Below are 22,011 nucleotides of genomic sequence, written 5' to 3' on the forward strand. Positions count from 1 at the left end.
TCCGGTGGGCACCACACACCTCCATGGTGCTTGACCTGGAAGCCACCTGTCTTGCTCAGGCCCGCTGGTGCAAAATGCCGTGCCACAGTGGCCGGGGATGTTCCTCAGGCAATCCAGAGTGCGGACCCAGTCTTAGTCAGCTTCCACAGGTCTGCTCGACCTCCTTGAACTGGTGGGGCAGGCTCAGAGATATGCCACATTTTCCATGCTGTGTCTCTGCCTTCCCCTATGGGGAATTCTTGGAAACGTTTCATTTATTTTCACTTTTTTGGTTTCCCCTAGATGCTGAAAAGCCCTTTGGAGGGGGCAGGGTGGCACCGCAGCGGCACCATCCCTGCCCGCCAGTTTCTTTCCGGATTTAGTCATAATGAGAAGAAAAATAAAGAAGGGGGGGGGGCTCTTTCCAAGAGCTCCACAGCTCACTCACACTGTCAAGTCTGCATTTTTTCCAGTGGGTCTAGACTTAGTGGGTCTAAAATCCAGACTCTTCCAGTCCACATCTCAAATTCAAGGTCCCCAATATCTGAGGAGACGAGTGCTAAGAAAAACTTGCTCTACAACCAGCAAAATACCCTCTATCGGCAATGTACAGTCTGGGAATACATAGAGGCTCAATCAGATCGAGACGTCATTCTACTGGAACTCCTTAAGTAGTATTCTCAATTTGATTTCCCTTCACATATCTGGGGAAGTGAGCTCTGATTTAGAAAAGCTCATATTTGAAACAAATATTGTTAGTTTTTAAGGTACCATTGGATTTTTATTTTGTTAATCTCTGAGTATACATGTCCTCAACAGCCCCATGTTTCATAATATAAACTATCTCAGATGTGTTTTCCTATCCTTATTCTGCATCATTTGCTGAGCATTAACACATAAACAAAAATATTCAACACAATTATGTCAGGATATGGGGGAAGTAACACTGTGAATGGAAAAGAAGAAACTGAAATGGAACTACTTTACAGACAGATTGTATTTAATAAAAACTCTGGCTGTTTCCGCACGGGCGGAATACAGCGTCCCAGGGACGCTAAGAACAGCATCCCTGGGGAGGGGTTTGCATGGCTGCTGCTGCTGCTGCATTGCAGCAGTGCCAGCCTCGCAACCCCCGAGTGGCGAAAAAACTGCTGCTTTCGAACCTTGCTCCCTGAGCGAGCTTTTTCGAAAGCAGCGGCTTCCAACCAGAAGCCAGGAGGGGACGGTAAGGCATTCGGGGGACGGTGCAGCCTCAGTGCAGGCTGCACCGTCTTCCCCACCCCTACCTGGACTGTTTGTGCGAACGGTCCCGGGGGGTTCGTCGGCGTCATATACGCCGACGCACCCCCCGAGCGTGGCTGTACGGAAACGGCTTCTGTATTATCTTAAATTGTTTATGAAGCACATCATGTTGAAGTTGGGATATTCAGTAAAATGGTCAGCCTGTTTCTTTAAAGACATGAGTCATCAATGGACTGAAATGTTTAGGTACTCATTTAGGTATTTAGGATAAGTTGTACAAAAAATGTTTCAAAGAAGAATGAAATAAATACTCCTTCATGGAAAAATAAGCAAGCTGCATCAGAAAAAGAATGGTGTAAGGCCAAAACTGTAACATTACATTGTTAAGAACGCTTATCCTATTTACTCCACAGTGCACAAGACAGATTATCAGCCCCATCGAAGGAGCTGGGGGCCTGGCTATGGCGCCATAGCCATACCAGCCTGCCACCCCCAAGGAGGCTTCCTGGCTGCATGGGGAGGCTTAAAATGCTGAAAGGTCTCCCTGCTGCTGGAAAGCACCCATTGGGCTGAATAGATTTATGCCACCTTTTTGGTAGTGTAAGTCTGCAGCCCCAGCCCCCAGTGCAATGGGGCAATAGCCAGGACAGCTTCTCCCAGCCACAGTGACAGAGCCTGCACACTGGTGGATTTGCTGCTCTGCCACAGCAAGTGCCGCAGAGGGAGGGCAAATCTGCCCCTCCCACTGGCAGATTCAGCCCCCCCCCCCCGGATGGGGCTGTTTGTGTTTTAGCTCTTATTATAAAATAATAAAGTATCACCAAAATGAAAAGTTTGCTCCCAACCAACCAAAAACTTAAGGTGAAATAACCCACCCAACCCCTAGGAGGGCCAAAGCAGACACATTGTTGAAATGTCGACAAAACATATATAAATAACTACGTTTAAAATCCAAAGGCATAGTGCATCTCAATCAACTAGATACAATCCCCTTGACATTCTACCTCCCTTAAGCCCCCCCTCCGCATCAGGTCAGTTGAGATACGATCTGTGAAATGCCTTTATTAACCTGACTTTATTGGCATCAACCCATTCATTGTAACCTGGGTCCAAGATACTAAATATTGCAGCCATTCCCTATAATCCCTCACATCCATGATAGAATCCACTTTGTGATGCATATCTTCTCCAATCCACTTGGGAGAGGGCACCACTAACCTTGGATGCCAACGATCGGCCAGGGATGCCATTTTCAGAAAGCTGAAATGGAATACAGCGTGTATACCACATAAATTCTTCGGTAGCTCTAATTCAACTGCTACAGGATTAATGACGCTTAATACTTTAAAGGGCCCGATGAATTTATGTCCCAACTTCTGGCTCTCCTGCAGACCCCTTGGTTTTTGTTGGAAAGGTAGGCAAAATCACCCTGTTGATATACTACCTCCCGCCTTTTCCTATCTGCTTGCCGTTTGTACTCCCTCTTAGCTTTCTGCAACGAACTCTGGATATCTTTTCAGGAGTTCTGGAGCCCCGTAATCCATAACTGTAAACCAACAGTGGGAATGGTTTCCCTTCTTGACCATACACCAGGGGCTTTTGCCTGTGCTGTTATGCACTGCATTTTTATATGCAAATTCTGCAAACAGCAACAACTCAATCCAATTATCCTGATGATAGTTAATGTAACACCTTAAGTATTGCTCCAGCACTGCATTTGTTCTCTCTGTTTGGCCATCTTTAGACACATGGTAAGCCAACAGCAATCCTTGTTCTATCCCTAGCAGTTTTAGGAATTGTCTCCAGAATCAGGAGACGAATTGGCTCCCCTGGTCGGAGATTATTGTTTCCAGGGTTGTGTGCAGTCAGTGGACCTGCCTGATGAATAACTGGGTTAATTGCCGGGCCGAAGGTATCCTGGCAAAAGGGATGAAGTGCGCCTGTTTCAAAAATAAGTCCATTATCACCCATATCACCATTTTCCCTTTACTCATGGGGAGGTTTTTGATGAAATCCATGGAGATTGCCCTCCAAGGGGCTGCAGGTGCCAGTAGTGGCTGCAGCAACCCCAGCTGTTTGCCTGGCAGTTTTGGCCATAGCACACACTGGGCCCCCCTTCACGTACGCTTCCACGTCTTTACGAAGACTGTGCCACCAAAATTGCCTCAGGACAAAATGCAGTGTTTTCACAAACCCAAAGTTCCCTGCTGTTTTCACATCGTGACATCCCTGTAGCACCTTGTTGCACAATCCAGATAGCACATATAATCCCCCCGCCACCATAGATCCCTTTCCCCTTCTTTGATCTCTGTGTCTGCAGTCCCCATTGTCTTAAGTTCTCCCTCCAGTGTCTTTTGGAGGGGGTGCATGGTTGTAGATGGGCACTGTCCTGTGCCTGGCTTCGAGTGGTTACAGCCAGATCCAACTGGGTTGCAGTAAAGATGGTGGAGTGGGAAGGTTCTCTATGTGGTGTGCTCTGGGCGAGACAGGACAGGGTGTCCACTAGGAAATTTTTCTTCCCTGGGAAAAAGTGGAGGGTGAAATTAAATTTCAAAAATAAATTGGTCCATTCTCAACTGTTTGGCATTCAGCATCTTTAGGGCATTCGGCATCTTTAGGGCGGTGAGGTTTTTATGATCTGTCCAAACCTCGAACTGGTGTTTTGCCCGCTCTAACCAGTGTTTCCATTTTGCCAACACTTTTTTGATGGCTCCTGTTTCCTTATCCCCCACTGTCCAATTTACCTCTGACCCCGTGAATTTTATTGGTAAGCAGAGGCATGGAGTTTCCCATCCTCTCCCTTCTGGCGGAGAGGGGCTTCCACTGCTACATCTGAGGAGTCTACATGAACTACAAAGGGATTCTCGGGATCTGCTTACCGGAGGATGGGCTATGAGGTGAAGGCCTCTTTGGCAAGCCTCATCCCAGGTCAGTTTGGCCCCTGGTCCCTTCCCCTTAGTCCTAAGTAAATTAATCAAGGGGAGGGTGATTTTTGCAAACCTTGCTATAAAATCTCTGTATAGGTTTGCAAACCCCAGAAGGGATTGTAGTTGCCTGGGAGTCCTAGGGGCTTCCCACACTACTACATCTTCTACCTTATTAGGATCCATCTCTACCCATTTAGCTAAGGCCCTACACCCCAAGAAATCTAGCTTGTTTTGGTGGAATTCACATTTGGATAGTTTAACATACAACTGATTGGCCATAAGGCGTTTGAGCACCTCCCTGACCAATTTGACATGGTCTTCCATGTTTTCAGTATATATTAACACATCATCCAAGTAAACCACTACCCGCTTAAATAATAAATCATGCATTATTTCATTAATCAGGTGCATAAACACCCCTGGTGCCCCACTCAATCCAAATGGCATGACCAGATATTCGAACTGGACATAGCGAGAGTTGCAGTCATCCATTCTTGCCTTTCCACAATTCAAACACGGTAATAGGCCTCCCGTTAGTCCAGTTTAGTGAAAATCCTCCCCTGGGCCAAACTCCCCAACAAGTCTTTGATCAGGGGCAATGGATACTTGTTGAACATTGAGATTGCATTGAGGAACTGATACATAGTCTTAGTGATCTGTCCTTTTTCTGGAATTAGTACAGGGGCTGCCAGGGGAGAGGAAGCTGGTATGATGAATCCCCAGGCCAGATTTTTTTCCAAGAATTCTTTAAGGGCCTCAGCTTCCCGGGGGGCTCGTCGCATGCAGTCTCCCTTTTGGTAACTTGGGCCCAGGAATCAGTTCTATCTTGCACCCAGTCTTTCAGTGGCATGGTAATCTGTCACATGCCCCCTCCTCAAACACCCGCCTTAAGTCCCGATACTGAGGGGGAATGCCCACTGATTCTTCAACCAGCACTGTTAAGGGCGCCTCCTCATTATTCACCAGGGACATATGGGGCTTCATGCCCTCCTGATGAGCCAACGTGTGGGCCCCGCAGAGGGGGGGTCCCCAAGCCTTACCAGACTATCCTGTCATCTAATGTCGGGGTTGTGCTTGGTCAACCATGTCATACCTAACACTACGGGGTATTTTCCCACACTGACTATAATAAATCATAACTTCTCGCAGTGAGCCCTGCACTCAAACAGCATTGGCTCAGTCTGATAAGCTACTGGGGGGTTTCCCATCATGCAGCCATCCATCTGTTCAAATTGGAGGGGGTGTTTTGAGTCAAAAGAGCTTGAGCCCCTCCCCTCCACTACAGTAGGATGAATGAGGCATTGTGACCTATCAGAGTCAATTAGCCCCCTCACCGTCATTTTAGTCTCTCTGCCCAAGTTCAGCAGTCAGTGGCAGAACTAAGGGAATGGACACCACACTCACCCGATCCTTAGAGCCCGATTGCTCGACTTGGCTGCTGGTGCTAGTTAGGCCAAGATGCTGTCGTTTCCCACTGGCTTGGCTCCGATCTCACTCTCGGAGGTGTCCTTAGTTGTCAAGTTGACATATTGCCTTCCGATTCGATTGCCCCTGGCATCATCCCCTCACCAGCAGATGGGTTTTGTTTTGGCCCTCTTCTTTGGAGGAGGCTTCCGGGTCAGTGCTTCTTCAGGTTTGAGTGGGGCATACGATTTGTTTCTAGTGCTCTCTTCGGGCAGATTTGAGAACGGGTATTCCACTCTCCCGAAGTCAGGGCCGCCTTAATAAAACCAATGCACATAGACTGAACTCCTGCTCTTTAAGATTACATCACTGGGTGGTGAATCTCTGCTGGACTTGGTCATTCGCTGGCAGGAACATCGTACTTCTTTCAAGTGTCCCTCAGTATCTTTGGTCAAGCAGATCCACCTCATCAGAGTGTTAGGGTCACCCACCATCAGCGTCCACTGTAAGACATTGAGGTCCAGGCCGTCTCTGAACTTGTGGATGAAGATCCACTTGAGCCAATTATGTATAAAGCTAGCCAGCTGTTGGAATTCACCTGCATAGTCTGCAAAGGATCAGGATCCTTGTTGCAGACATTGGAATTGGGCCTTCATCTCCCAGGAGCTTTGTCTCCCAGGAAGGGTCCTCAAATTGGTGCCACAGTGATAGCATAAAACAGTCAAAGTCTTGTAACTCTAGGGTGTTTGGACAGTTGCACAAGCTAGGTCACGGCTTCCCTCTTCAGCAGTGTCAGGATATCTGCCATGGAGGATAGGTTGTTACTGGGATGCTATGCTGGGCCAAGCTCTGTCTGCTGTTTTGCTATGTTTCTCTCCCGCAGCTGTCTTATTTGTAACCTTGGGGTTGGTAGAACTGATTCAGAATGCTGGTCTGTTTTATATCACACGTGGGACACTGTTACATATCATCAAACTGTTCTGAGGGGTTAGCTCCAAACAGACTTCTGCCTTTCTCCTGTCATCAGAAATGAAACCTTTGAACTTTCAAGTGCATTGTCTATGCAAGGGAGTTCTGACAAGTAGTGCCCCTGCTTCATACACTTGTTCAACATCTGTCTCAAAATCATCCCTCATCATTCACATATAAGAGCCCACCTGTAGGAGGAAGTAGGGGAGGTTCTCAGGGTCCCCTTTAAGGTAGGCCTTCAGCTTTTTCCTCTTCCATCTCAGCCCTGCTTGTGGCGCTGGTGCACCTCCACCAACTTGCACACAGGCTCAAGCTTCAGCTTCCATGGCTTGTTGGCCAGCCAGTGCTGCCTGAGGCCCCCCCCCAATGGGTTGCTGGGGACCCACTTGCATAACTGCCAGTTGCTGCTGGAGGAGGAGGTGCAGGTTTCTTTGAATTTCTTTTTGGCTATGCCGGAGGCAGGCTGTCTCTCTCACGTGGCTCTGACATACAGTGGGTCCTGGTATTATATGTCCAGGAAGTTTCCCTTTTCAATCTTTGCCGTCTGGCACTTCGGTATAGCCCCAAGGCATGAGGCCCAATGAACTGGGGTTTGCCCAGTTCACTCCCACAGGAATAAGGTCGATGGGGTTTCTTCCGCCTGGATTGTGTTCTTGCCGTCAGAGGTATCATCAGGGGCTTCCTCTCCCAGGCCCTTGTGGACATCCCCAGCAGGGTGCCTGCCCACAGCACGGCCCCACTGTTGTCTTGCGAACCACTGTCGGAAACCATCCATAGCTGCAGGAATGGAAGTAGGCGTGGGGATCCAGGAAACTGGCTTAATGTTAGGTCTTGAACCTTGAAGCAACAAACAGTCTGTAGTATTGATCAACAGTGTTTATTGATAGGTATTGAAGTACACAGCTTGTCAAAGCCAGTTCTGGCGAACGTGGCTTTTCCTACCCTCTTTATTCCAATGTTAGTCGTCCCCCCTCCCATTTTCCCAAAGGATGTGAGAGTTAGTTTGGAATTGAGGCACCCCAAGGTGGGCAATAGAGATAGAGCCACCTGGTATCCTGCCCCCATAGGACAATGGAAACGATCCCATTTCCCATGAGACCAAAAGTGTCAGGGGTAAGCCTAGTTATATACTTGGCATGTGAAGCCATAAAGCAAAGATCAAGGAAATAATGTCTCAGAACAGCAATAGTAACATATAGCAGGCTGGTTACATATATATTGCAGCAATTACATTGAGCCAGGAATGCATCTCAATCAACTAGATACAATCCCCCTGACACATAGCCATATTTGGTTGTCTTAGCAAAAACAAAGGAAGAGTTTTCTGGCATGTTTCAGGAGTTATGACACAATCAACCTGTTAGTGTTTATGGTGCTAGAAGACTTTCCTTTTGTCATACTGAATTGTACACTTTCTCACTCCTTGCTTTCCTCACCCTATATCAGGTGTTCTTCTATAAAGAGAGAGTACATTCCACAAAAACAAAGTGTGTGTGTGTGTTTGTTTGTTTCAAGTGCCATAAAGTTGCTCCAGAGTTATGGCAACACTATGAATCAATGACCTCCAAAATGTTCTAGCACTGATAGATTCACACAGGTCTTGAAAACTGAAGGTCGTGGCTTCGTTGATTGAGTCAATCCATCTCAAGTTGGGTTTTCCTCTTTTCCTGCTGCCTTTAACTTTTTCTAGTCTTTTCAAGTCTTTTAAAATTACTATTGTTTTCTCATAATGTGAACAAAGTAAGATCACATCACTTTGGTCAGCTTCTAGGGAAAGTTAAAACTTCATTTGATCAAGAACCCACCTATTTGCCTTTTTTGGCAGTCCATGGTAAAACTCTCCTCCAACAAAATGTCATAAATGAATCAACTTTCTTCCTGTCAGCCTCCTTCACGGTCCAACTTCCACACTTTTTATTGCATTTTATCTATATTGCTGGCTGGTCTGAGCCCATTTCTACAGGAAAAGCAGAATATTATATTAAATAATAATAATAACAACAACCATACTCAGTAACTGGGAATGCTAGGGCATAAGTTATCTTGATCACCAGTGACACATCTTTTTAGTTCTTTCATGACTGCCCTTCCTAATCTCAATCTTCTTCTGATTTCTTGATTGCAGACTCCCTTTTGATTTATGATGGTGCCAAGGAATAGAAAATGTTTAAAATGTTTGATTTCTTCATTGGTAACTTTAAAGCTGTGCAATTTTCCAATATGTGTGTAAGTAAAGTGTTGTCAAGTCACAGAAGAACTATGGTGACCTCAGCAAGGGGCTTTAAAGGCAAGTGAGAAGCGCTTGTCACTACCTTCTTCAGCAGAATCTTCATTGTATGATCAATACCTTCCTGCACACCTGCATGAAAGCATTCGTCCTCATCAGTACTTGTAGTTCAAGCATAAACATGAGTGATGATTATGTTGACAGGCTTTCCACGAAGTCTGGATTGTTATTATTTGGTCAGACTTTACATTATAGCTCCAGACTGCTTGTGCAACATCTTGCCTCACTATGCGAGCACCTCCCAGTCCACTTTGATTCACTCACTCACAGGATTGCAATGTTCATGTTCCACTTTTCACTGTACAATTCTGAGTTTACCCAATTAATACTTCTCATGCTCCTACTACATGAGGTTAACACCTGTGCGTCCAAGAAGGAGTAAAGTACGTTTTAATTTTAAAAAAACCTGCCTAGCACAGGCTCCATCTCTGTGTTTTGATAAATTGTATTATCATACATGATTCAATGTGATCATATATTTCCCTTTTCCTATCAGAATTTTTTTTAAAAAAAGAACCAATCTAGCACAGTCTTTAGCAGCAGGTATTGACCAGGGAAAGGAAATTTGATTATCCATACAAAACGGAACAGTAGGGTGACTGTGTTTCAGTTCCCCAAAAGCCCAATCTTAACTCTCATAAAGTTGGGAAAGCCCACCATACTGTTAATATAAAATAAATATACTTGTTATTGGGCTCTCAATAAAAAAGATAAATGCTGTTGGTGTAATGCCAACCTAAAACCTGAAAAACTCAATGACTACGCTGAATCAGATGCCCTCGGATTTGCTATTGATGTCAAACAGATGGCAGGGCAGGGGTGGTGGTGGCCTTCAGCACGCTGGTGGACGACTCTATCTTGGAAGCAAGTCATGAGCTAACACAAGAGACAACTCTAGATAATGTTGGTGTTCTCTCCCGGATAAAATAATGGGGATTTATAGGAAGGAGAATAATTAATAGCCCAGTGGTCATGGACAGTTTATTACCAAGGTTGACTTAATAACCTTTAAGACAAAGGTTATTACCTAACATTTATGGCAACTTTTGTTCTCTGGAGTGATGGGGAAACTAGTCTTTCATAAGAACATAAGAAGAGCCATGATGCATAAAACTATACTCTGCCCCATCAAAAGCTATAAGGAGAATTGTGAATTCATCCGCTGCCTCCCCCTCCAACTCTCCTCCAACACCAAACACCAAGCTGGACCCAGCAGGGGCCAGCTGGGCCTGGCATTAGCCCCCCCCCCCCCAAGCCCCTTGTAGGCCTCTTCCCACCCCACATACCAATTTTCTACTGTAGAAGCACGGTACTCTCTTCTGCCAAAGCACTACTGACTTCACTTAGATTTTTCGGTGGGAAAGGGTATAGTGATCCATCCAGTCCAACAACGAGTTCCATGCAGCAGTCAACCAGTTGCCCCAAAAGGCAACAGTACAGGGCACAGAGGCCAAGGCTTTCACTAAAGTTGCCTCTTACTACTGGCTTTCAGAAGTTTAAACCTTCTGAATAAGCAGGCTCCCTTTAACCACCATGGCCAGTAGTCATTAATGTGTCAGGATGTGTGATCTGTCCTTGGGAAGTGGCTGCCGGCTGCTTCTGGCTTTCTGCCTGGGATGGGGATTTTTGCTTGTAGGTTATCTCTACTTGCCTGTGTGAAACTTTGCTTTGTTTATTCTGTATTGCTTTGAGTATTTGCTTTGTTTATTCTGTATTGGCGGGAACGTGAAATGCCACTGTGTAAAATCTGCTATCAGAGGTCTGAGGCTCTCAGACCTCGCATTGCCTGTATCTGACTGACTGCCAGCACAATAAAGAACTGAGAACAGTTACTTTGGCCTGGACTTTGCTAGTTCATTACATTATGCGAGGTCTCTCATTCTCAGTGTAACTTTTGACTGCTGTACAAGGTTACCTGATGTCTCGCCGTGGACTCCCCTCCACGGATCCTGATAAGCTGGGGTTCAGGGGTCCATTCAACTCTGAATATGAGATTAGGATGGAGGCCCCCATAGAGGGTCCCGTCTATTCTCCCCCTGACCCAGCTGTTCCAGAGGAGTCTGAATGGGACTTGGACCCAGAAGCAGAGCCTCTGTCATTGGTTGTCTTATCCCAACCTCGTCTCAGTCAGAGTGTTGCTTTTCTCGGGTTGCAGGAGCAGGTCGAACAGGCTACCTTGAGGGCGACCCGCCGAACCGTATCAACAGATTGCATTCCATTGCAACGTGAATCCCTGAGATATTTTTTAAAAATCAGGTTGTGTATTAGAACTGGATGTTGTTCCAGTAGTTAGCTATGAAGCCATACAAATGGGTTCAGTCTCAGTGCAGAAAGCAAGACACAAAAGTTCAAGAGCTCTAGCCAATAAATCTGTGTCCCTTTATAAATGCCTCTAGATGATAGATGAGCACTTTTCAAGTTGCCACTAGCAGCTCTCAAGAAAAGCACAGAATAAGCAGCAGGGAATGAAAACAGGTTGTGCAACTGAACAGCTAACCACTCAAAAAAAATCAGTCACAGGTACACAACCTGTTTTTCTTGGTGATCCCTGCATAGACATACCTATAGATGATTAACAAGCTGACATCTCTTGAGGTGGGTGCTTCTTTCCCACAATAAGTGTACTGTTGAGATCATCCCTCTTATAACTGTGCATTTCTTTTTTTTCTGGCTAAGTATAGTATCTTACATTTATCTCTGTTGAAATTCATTTTGTTAGTTTTGGCCTAGCTCTCTAATCCTCCCAGTCATTTGATTAGTGTGTCCTCTATTCCATCATCCAAGTCACTTATAAAAATATTGAATAGTACAGGGCCCAGGAGAGAACCCTGTGACACCCCACTAGTCACTTCACGATGAAGATGAGCCATTGGTAAGCACTTTTTGGGTTCCGTCAGTCAACCAATTACAAATTCATCTACCAGTAGCGTTGTCTAGCCCACATTTTACTAGCTTGCTTCCAAAGGCCTTACTACCAAGCTTGTCACTCTATCAAAAAAATAGATAAGATTAGTCTGACATTTGTTTTTGAGAAACATTCAGTGATCACGGCATTCCCTTCTAAGTGCTTACAGACTGACTGTTTAATGATCTGCTCTAGAATCTTTCCTGGTATTTATGTCAGACTAACTGGGGGGATATTTGTTTAGGTCCTCTTTTTGAAGATGCAGACAGCATTAGCTCTCCTCCAGTCCTCTGGGACTTCTCCTGTTCTCCAGGAATTATCAAAGATTACTGCAAGTGGTTCTGAGATTACTTCTGCCAGTTCTTTTAATACCCTGAGATGTAGTTCATCCGGCTCTGGAGATATGCATTCGTTTAAGTAGTAAGGTATTTCTGCACTACCTCTTTATTTATTCTGTGCTGAATTTCCCATACTGATCTTCTGTTCCATTTCCACTGTTTCCTTTTGGAAGAAGGTTAAGGCAAAGAAGCTGTTGAGTAGTTCTGCCCTTTCTTCTTCTCCTGTTAGCATTCTGACACCTTCTCCACGCAGTGACCCTGTTGTATCCTTTTTCTTCCTTTTGCTACAGACATAACCAAGAAAGCCTTTTTTATATTGTCGAAGGCTTTCCCGGCCGAATTCAACTGGTTGTGGTGGATTTTCCGGGCTGTAAGGTCATGGTCTGGTGGATCTTGTTCCTTGCTATGCAAAGGTGTGGTTGATAGTACAGTATTGCAAGTGGGGGTTTTGCATAACAAGTTCCACCCAAACACTTACTGATTGGTTCCCCACCCAGACACATGACAATTTATATGCCACTAAAACATTCCCTTCTCACTGGACACAGTGTGTAACAGACTTCTTTCTGTGATACACCTCTAAAGATGACAGTCACAGATGCAGACAAAATGTTATGAACAAGATCCACCAGCCCGGAAAACCCACCAAAGCCTTTTTTTATTGTTTTTAACCTCTCTTTTAACCTCTCTGAGCTTGTTCTGTGCTTTAGCTTTTTTATTTTCTCCCTATACATCCTGGCTATTTGTTTGAATTCCTCTTTGCTGATTTTTCCCTTTTTCCATTCCTTGTACATGTCCCTTTTAAATCTTAGCTTAACTGAAGGGTCTTTAGACATCCATCCTGGTTTCATTAGACATCTCCCATTTTTCCTTCTCCTTGGAACTGTTTAAAATTGTGCCTTCAGGATCTCATTTTTAACAAAACTCCCATCCATTATTCACTCCCTTCTCTTTTAGTATTCTTAACCATGGGATCACACTCTGTAGTTTCCTAAGTTTACTGAAATCAGCTTTCTTACAGTCTAGAAAGCATGTCACTATGCTTGGCATCTCCTTTCCAGCGTATAACAAACTCCAGGAAAACATAGTCCCTTCCACCTAAGGATCCTATCACTATCAGCAGAGTTTAAAGCGGAGTCACTCTGGTAAGATGAGAAGATTTAGTCTTCTTGCACTCACTGCAACCTTTTATCACACTTGGAAAAGAATATTCTCCACTCAAGATGTTCTTTCCATAGGAAGGCTTTTACTTTAGCAGTTGCAAGGTTACACAAGTCTATACTATACAAGACTTTATACTGTACAGAACTCTTCAGCGATAACAAAGTTCAACACACATAGAACTTAACTCAGACTCAACTCTCTCTCAACATACAAATGCATACATCAGGATACTTTTCCCCGCCCAGGCCTCAGCCTCTCATTGGTCTAGAATCACAGATAAAGCAGCAACCTATCTTCTTCAAGTATTAGAGCTGAGTCCTGATTGAAAACCCTCTTGTAAGAATTCCAACACCAATGCCAGGGATGGTTTTTCTGGATCCATCTGCCTGGACGCAGACCATTTGACGAAGGTCTTCCATGTATGTAGGGTTGCAGGACATCTGGAAGCTAGAAGAGTGTTGGTTACCGCTATTGAGTAGCCTTTGGCAGTCAAGCTGCGCCGCTCAAGCACCAGGTGGTCAGATGAAGCCATCCTGGGTCGGGATGTAGCAGAGGGCCCTGATGAAGCAGGGTTGGCGAGACTGGGATTCGAAACAGAGGACATACGGACAGTTCTTGTATTGCAGAGAACCATGGTCTCCTCGGCCAATTGGGTGCTATTAGTATGACTTGAGCCTTTGTTCCTATAATTTTTTGAAGTAGCTTTGGTATGAGAGGAATGGATGGAAAGGCGAATAGAAGAACTGGAGGCCATGGGCTCATCAGGGCATCTACTGCAAGGGCTTTGGGATGAAAGTACCTGGACATGAACAGTGATAATTGTGTGTTTTGAGCTGTCGCAAAGAGATTGATTAATGGAATCCCGAACTGACGCGTGATGTTCCGAAATACCTTGTTGTTCAGTGTCCATTCTGCCGGGGAGTTAGTTTGTCAACTCAACCAGTTGGCTTGCAAATTCAGGGTTCCTTGTATGTGTTCTGCCTTTAGGCTCTGGAGGTTGTTTTCTGCCCAGGTCAGGATCCTTGAAACCTCTCTGTGCAGACGTGAGGATCTTGATCCTCCTTGGTTGTTTATATGAGCCTTGGCTGTTATATTGTCCATGCGGATTAGGACATGCTGATTGGCGACCGACTTTTGAAAGAATTGGAGAGCTAGAAATATTGCTTTCATTTCCAGTACACTGATGGGTAAACTGGACGAACTGTGGGTCCATTTTCCCTGACCGTATTGGTTTCCGGGACTGGATCCCCAGCCCAGCAGACTTGCGTCTGTGAAAATTTGTAGCTGAGACGAATGTAGATACTGTTTTCCCTGAGTGAGATTCCTTTTGCACATCCACCAACCAAGTCGCGACTTCAAGGATTGGGGAATCTGTAGTTTCCTGTCCCGTTTGTGAATGATGTCCTGTTGGTAGGGACGGAGAAATTGTTGAAGGGGGCATGCATGGAATCTACCCCACTAGGTGAGATCGATTGTTGCTATGAGCACTCCCAGAAGCTTCACTAGAAAGAGGAGAGAAGCTGATGTGGATTGAAGGAGAGATTTTTAGGGGAGGCTCTGGTGGCCTCCACCACCAAACGGTGGTACCCTAAAGGAAGGGAGAATCAACCGTCGGCCATCTTAGAATATAGAGCGGGAAGTTAGGGACCCTGAGGGGGGTCCCTAACTACCGCTAATCTGTTATCAATTAACAAATAACACCACAAAAAACAGTCACAAAGGCAGAAGCAGACAGAGGAAAAACAACAAGGGGGATAAGTCTGGACAGGAGGACAAAAAGAACGATAGCCAAGGAATTAGGTACCAGAGATCAAGAATTCCATGCGCTCCCTGTCTATGCAGGAAAAATACTGGCTAAAATGGATGCCAAACCTGGACAGAAAGTGATGAAATTCTGGTTCCTGCCTCCCTGAGATGGGGTGGAAAATCACCCACACACCAAGATGCCCTGAGCCTCCAAGAGAATGGGATTTCCTCTCCTCCACAACTCCCCCACTTTTCCCTTGTGTTATCCAATTGCCTAAAGTAAGCTTGGCACTTTGAAGGGCAGTGATTCTTAATGTGCATTAAGGCACATTTGGCACTCCAGTGACACTTCATTAAGTATCACACTGCTGAATTCTACATTTCAGTATCTTAATTCTGTTCGATCAGCACAGCTCTTTAAGGGTGGGGGTTGACATTTTTACCTCTTCTTTGTACTAAACCCAATTTTATAGTGCTTTTTCTATTCTTTGCTTAAGCATGATACACATATAAACTCTATGAGCATCCTCTCTGTTTTTGGCACTTCTCTGTGAATGTGTTTTCAATAATCATATTTTTTTCAGACCTAAACCATCTACTCTGCCTTGGAACAGCAGATTACTATCTGAAAGACAACAGGTTAATTTTCACTCTTGATCTGCCTCACAATCATTCCCCCCTCTTTTCAACAGTATTTTTTCCCACACAATTATTTGTCCTTCTGTACTGGCTTGTTACTACTGCTTCACATTTCAACGTGACATAAACTTGATTCTCCCCCTCCGCACATACACAGGGAGTCATGACTACCCTTGTTCCCACTTTTCTGCTTATTCTTCAAAGATCTCTTCCATCTCTTTGTAACTGTATATCCTCAAGTGGAGCATTCTAAAACAAAGACAGTTTAGCACATGGAGGATGATTCTACTTAGTTCTTTTGTTGAAAAGGATATATTCAATTGTAAATAAGTGAACAGCACCCCCTGCTGTCTCCTTGCCTCTTAGTGCCCATCTAGGTAATCCTAACACAGCACCAGGCAGTACCACACGCTTTGGGGACCACTGCCTAAATGAAATAAATAAATAATGTTTGCACATAGTCATTTTACTTTGTTTAATAATTACTTCAAATATCAATTCTATGTATTTAAAATATGAAGGAAATTCCCCTGCTTCCTGCCAATTATTTCTGGACACTTTTAAGTCAGTCAAGTTCAGTTACCAAGTTCTAATGAAATTAAATTGGGGAAAACTGGCAGCAACACTTTATGTGTTGCTGATTTGTCCCATTCAGAGTTCTAGAGGCTCTCAGGCTAATTTTATGAGGACACACCACCCATCAAGTTCAACTGACAAGTGCTCTAAACAATTCTGCCTGTCCACTTTTTTTTTCCTTCGGCTTAATTTGCAATAGCAAATGCAAAACCTATTTTTTCTACAGGTGAACTTGCTGTGCTACTTTTCTGAAAGTGAGGTCAACCTACATTATTAGCAGGAGCAGTGATAATGATGAATATAGACCAAATTCCAATTTGGAAAAAAATACTCTTTTCAAAACAGGGAAGTGAAAAGATCGCAGTCCAAGTTGTCAACAAACATGAAACATCAGATTGTACAACAGATACACTGCTTACAAGGCAAAGCAGAGTGTGTGTGTGTGCGCGCGCACGCGTGTTTGCATCCGTGTGTGAAGTACAGTCAAATTACTTCAGCAGTTAGGCAAAAAACTAAATTCAGAATTTCAGATTTTGTGGCATGTGACTGGATTTTTAAGTCCCTTAAGCCATTTTTAAAATGGTAGAATATATTTTTAAAAGAAAAGTTAGATGAGTCCTCTTTGATGGAGTACCAAAAGTTGATTTTTTTTTCTTGCAGAAGTTGGCTACAACAGCATCTCTGAAGATCACAGAACAAGATTAAACATAATCATCTTTAGAACTATCCCACCGTACACCAAAAACATTTCAGTACATAATGAGTTACTTTTAAAGCACTTTTTTCATTTATTACAATGCTGTATCATTACCACTATTGTGCCCTTCTTCAAAAAAAATTGCAATCATAACCAATGAATCCTTAAGTGTTAAATTAAGTCAGAGAGAAAGGTGACTTTAATCCGTGTGCCACCGTCCTTAACCTGCCCTTTCTTCACTGAATAATTTAATGGCACTTTAAAGCCTCATAACAACAGATTATAAAACAGACGTCCACCAGACTAGCATGGGTAATTCTGAATTATTTGTTAATCTGACAGAAGGGAAAGAAATAAAAGCAAAAAAATTAACTTATCATTTGGGTACACAACACATGGCTTTCACTCCAGCTCATTTTATCCCTACAACACCTGTGAGGTTGGTCAGAGAAAGTGACTGAGCACTGAACTGAGAGCCAACTGACTGTGCAGTCCCAGGGGTGGATGGGGGGGAGTTGCAATGTGACTGGGGATGGCACAGCTGTGCTGCCTCCTACAAGGCTTGCTGTGCTGTGGCCAGAAAGCCAAAAGTGATGCTCCAAGTCCTCCTATGCAGCACAATGGGCTGGGCTACCTTTTTGCCAGCTGAAGTCCGGGTTGACAAATGGGGGCATTCTTGAGCCAAAAGTGTTCAGGAAGACAATTAAAGCCAGCTCCACTCTGGGAACACCCTCTTTGGCACCAGCATGGGTTCCTGCACTGGAGGCACCAGCATAAATAACCCTGCACTGGCATAATGTCCCTTGCACCACAGGGGGGTCATGCCACCTTCTCAATGATTTTGCCTTCCCTCCCTTTGGACAGTACTGTTAGTGTAGTGATTACAGTACCATACTAGGATCTGAGAAACACAGGGTCAATTTCTCAGCCTGGTGCAAATGTTTGTTGGTGACAGACTCTCAGACTAACCTACCTCACTTTGAGGTTAAAATGGAGAAAGAAAGAATGTTGCAAGACAATTTGGGTCCCCATAAGACAAAAAATGAAGTAGACAGCCATTCTAACCATGCTGGTGCTCAACCTTAATAACCATAAAATATCAGATTTCTCTGAAATTTAATCAGATTGCACCCCTTCCAAGAAGATTACCCAGGTCGAAATCCAGATTATTTCCTTCATTTAAATCCCATCTTTTTCTCCAGTAAGGACCCAAGGCAACTGACATTGTTCTCCTTTCATGTACAGGCAAGTTATTCTGGGAGTATGTGGCACTCAGCAACCTTTCACGAAGCAGTGAAAATTCAAATTCAGTGTGGTATAGTGCTTAAAAGCAGGTGGATTCTAATCTGGAGAACCGAGTTTGATTCCCCACTCCTCCATCTGAGTGGCAGAGGCTTATCTGGTGAACCAGATGCGTTTCTACACTCCTACATTCCTGCTGGGTGACCTTGGGCTAGTCACAGTTCTTTCTGAACTCTCTCAGCCCCACCAACCTCACAAGGTGTCTGCTATGGGGAGAGGAAGGGAAAGAAGCTTGTAAGCCACCTTGAGTCTCCTTACACAAGAGAACGGTGGGGCATAACCCAAACTCTTCTTCTTCTAGTCCAACATTAATCACTATACTACACCAGCTCTTGTTGATTAAATAAATCAACTTTGTTTAATTAACAAGTACCACCTACAAAGAAAGGTACAGAAGAAACTAACTCATATATTATATGCATATAGCATCTTTGCTAGTTGAATATAATCAGAACTGTAATTTCAAAATATATTTTTTAACAGTAATACCATATGAACATTCTTACCTTTTTATCTTCTTTTGTTTTTCTGACATAGAATTGAGAGTCAAATGTGTTTGGGGTATGAAACTCCTTTTTAGACCATTCATTTCGTGGAGACATTAGATGAGGCTGACCAAAGCTGCCATCTACTCTGTATCTGTCAGCAGGAATCTTATTCATTGGTGGGGGAAGAGTGCCACAGTTAACACTTGACCAGCCATCTGTAGAATCTGTGTATGACTCTTGGTCACTTATACATGCATGTTGCCAATCTTTTAACACATGAACTGGCAGCCATCGCTGACTGGAAGTGCCCGCCAAATATTTCTTGCATGATGGAACTGAAATTTGGGGAGAAACTACAGGAACTTCAATGCGTGCTGAAGGAGCTAAAAACTTGTTCTGATTTTGAGATTTATCATTCTGCAATATGACCTCTAAAGCAGAGTTTTCTTCCTGTTCATGTCCAAATGTATTCCAGTGGGAAACAGCTTGACTTCTACCAATTGGATTATCTCGCACATTACTAAGAACATGTTTAGTTGAGTTGCCTCCTAGGTCAACTACCAAAACTCTATTACTTTTCTCTTCCTGGTTAAAATTTCCAATACCGCTATCACTATTGCTGCTCATACTGTTATTCTGATGAATATCTCCATCTCCCTCAAGAAAGGCCCTTGCTCGCACTCCCTCAATCAATTCCCCCATATCTCTGTACAAAACAGAGACAAACTGAAGAACAGGTAGAAACGAAACGGGAAACTCCAGACAGCCATTAGTGTCTGGATCTGCTGTGCATTCCAAACCAAAACGATGTGCAATGCCCTGGTGAATTTTATGGTGAAATAGTTCTGGATCCACCATAAATACATGACAGGATGTCCTCAAAACTGCTTCATCTTCCAGAGCCAAACTTGTATCATCAGTGGTCTGCATTGTAACAAGCCCAAAAAATCTTCTGTCATCAGGGCATACAGCACTAAATGCTAGCTTCTCTGAAGGATACTTTGCAATCACCCCAGATTTATCACTGCAGAGCTGAATACAGTCATGCATAATCTTCATCAGCACCAACGAATGAATTTTTTGTTCTGCCCGAAGACGCCTCATGCACCCACGAATAGCCTGCAAACTGTCATATTCCAGATTTGAATTTGAAGAGGGAAGTTCAATTGATCCTAGGTAGCCCACAACCATAGCCACGTTTAAAATACTTGCATCTAAGCCAAAACATTCCTGGTTTTCCATTCCAGTTCTAAAAACTGAATCATCATTCATGATGTTGGAGAGCTCCTCATGATAAAGCACACTTGGGTTGTTTGCATTTTCTGATACAGAGTCTAACCTAACAGCAGCAGATTCATCTGCTGGCATTTGCTTTCTTGATGCGGCCTTCATGTTAGCAGCACAAACATTAGGATTTTCAAAGATCATGTTGAGAATTCCACCAGACTGCATTTCTTCCACGACCTTCTCTGCTCTGTTTATACCCAACATTTTTGAGTCAGGTTTGGGTTTCCGCCACCCCTTCCCATCATAAAACCCAACTTCTTCATCACTTGAACATGAGTCAGTGTGGCCAACCCCTTCAGCAATGACCATGTGCAAAACCCCAGAGCATTTGCCTATTAGCTTCACCACATCTTCATGAGATGCCTTTTTCACATTAATTTCATTTATGGCATATATTTTATCTCCAGCTTTAAGTCCCACATAATCAGCAGGGCTTCCTTTCAAAACACAGCTAAGAATACAGGGTGCTTGTCCAGAAAGGGTAAATCCATATCCCACTCTCCCTCTAGCAACTTCAACAGATCTTATGCCAGAACCATGAATATTCATCCAACGCTTCACTTTCTCCCCTGGTCTGTACATGGCAGTGTTTGCAGGAAGTGGCAATCTCCAAAATGCACTGTTACTCCTTCATGAGATACCGGAGAAGAATTTACATTTCTTTATCCTGTGAAATCTGAAAAAAAAACCAACCATTATAATACCTCTTCTCTTCTCATTTGCTTTTGAATGAAATATTCAGATATCTGCATACATGTGTGTTCCCAACAACAAACCAGAAAAAGTGAAGGACTCTGGGAGATGTAGTCCAGAGAATGCCATTTCCTGAATAAAGAGGGGGTCCTGGACTACACCTCCCACAATCCTTCGCTTACCAACAGAGTCCTCACCTCCCAGAAGGCTGCAGGCAATGGTCTGAACAGCAACCAGCAATCAAGAAGGGGCATAAAGAGAAAGAGAGAGCTAGGCTAGGGTAGGGTGGTATAAAATAGATAAGAAAGAGTTGGGGTAAGGAGAGAAAGACAGCTGGAATAAGTGGGCACAAAGAGAGAGGTGGGGTAAAAGGGCAAAAACAGAGTTGGGGTGGTAGGGCAAAAAGAGAAAGAGAGAGCTGGGGTAGCAAGGCAGAACGAGAAGATTAACAGAAGAGATGGCAGGATGGAGAGTGAGAGAAAGAGAAATGAGGAAGAACAGAAGAAAAAAGGTGATGGTGCCTATAGAACTCTCCACATCTTTAGAGGCACCCTGTTGGCTCCCCCACCCTTTGCAAAACCTGGATCCAGCTTTGCAAATGGTGAAGGTGCCTATGGAGATGGGGAGAACCCTTCCCAATCTTAACAGGCACCCTACTGTCTCTGTCACTCCCCACCCCCACCCCCGCCTGCAAAGCCAGGATCTAGCTTTGCAAACAACTAGTTTCTAGAACCCATCACATTGCTGGTATGGTAATACTGCACAAGTTTTACATCAGCTACTAGTCTACTTTAAATAAAAACACCCAGCACAAACACAAACTATATATTAATTTATGGCATACGTTACATCACAGAGCACCTGTATAAGTGCAAGATGATACATACTGGACCAAAAAATCCAAATTTCAAAAACATACTACTGGGATCTGAACTGTCCAAGACTAAGAGGAAAAGAGATCTTGTGTGGCAGCAGTGAAAAAGTAAATTCCATGCTGAGTATTCTTGGGAAAGAGATTGAAAGTAAACAGATAGCATCATAACACTCCTGTACAGGTGTCGGATGCAGCTTCAATTGAAATAACGTACATTGTTCTGGTCACTGCACCTCAAAAAGACTTGAAAAAGCAAAGAGAGCAACCAAGATGATGAAGAGGTTGCATCACCTTCCTTATGCAATCTTCTTTATCAGGTCAAATTAAAAAGTCTGACATTTTTCAATTTAAAAAAAGGATCACTAAGAGAGGACATGTCTAAAGTCTGATTCAGCAGGGCTCTTCTTCAATTTTTATATCAGAACATAAGAAGACCCATACTGAACCAGACAGTCCAACTGTCATGTCTCTGATCTTGCCCACTAAAGAGCTGT

General features: G+C 44.0%; 1 protein-coding gene across 2 annotated transcripts in view; it reads right to left on the reverse strand.

Moving 5' to 3' along the window:
- Positions 1–20,623, reverse strand: part of RGS12 (regulator of G protein signaling 12) — a 108,478-nt gene extending 87,855 nt beyond the window's left edge. For both annotated transcript variants that reach the window (XM_048509049.1, XM_048509050.1), the window contains exon 1: positions 18,682–20,623. In XM_048509049.1, coding sequence (XP_048365006.1) covers positions 18,682–20,532 — 1,851 coding nt within the window. In that variant the 5' untranslated portion in view covers positions 20,533–20,623. The remainder of the gene's footprint in view (positions 1–18,681) is intronic.
- Between the last annotated feature and the right edge of the window lie 1,388 nt (positions 20,624–22,011).

This window comes from Sphaerodactylus townsendi, linkage group LG10 (assembly GCF_021028975.2).
Source record: "Sphaerodactylus townsendi isolate TG3544 linkage group LG10, MPM_Stown_v2.3, whole genome shotgun sequence".
NCBI lineage: Eukaryota > Metazoa > Chordata > Lepidosauria > Squamata > Sphaerodactylidae > Sphaerodactylus > Sphaerodactylus townsendi.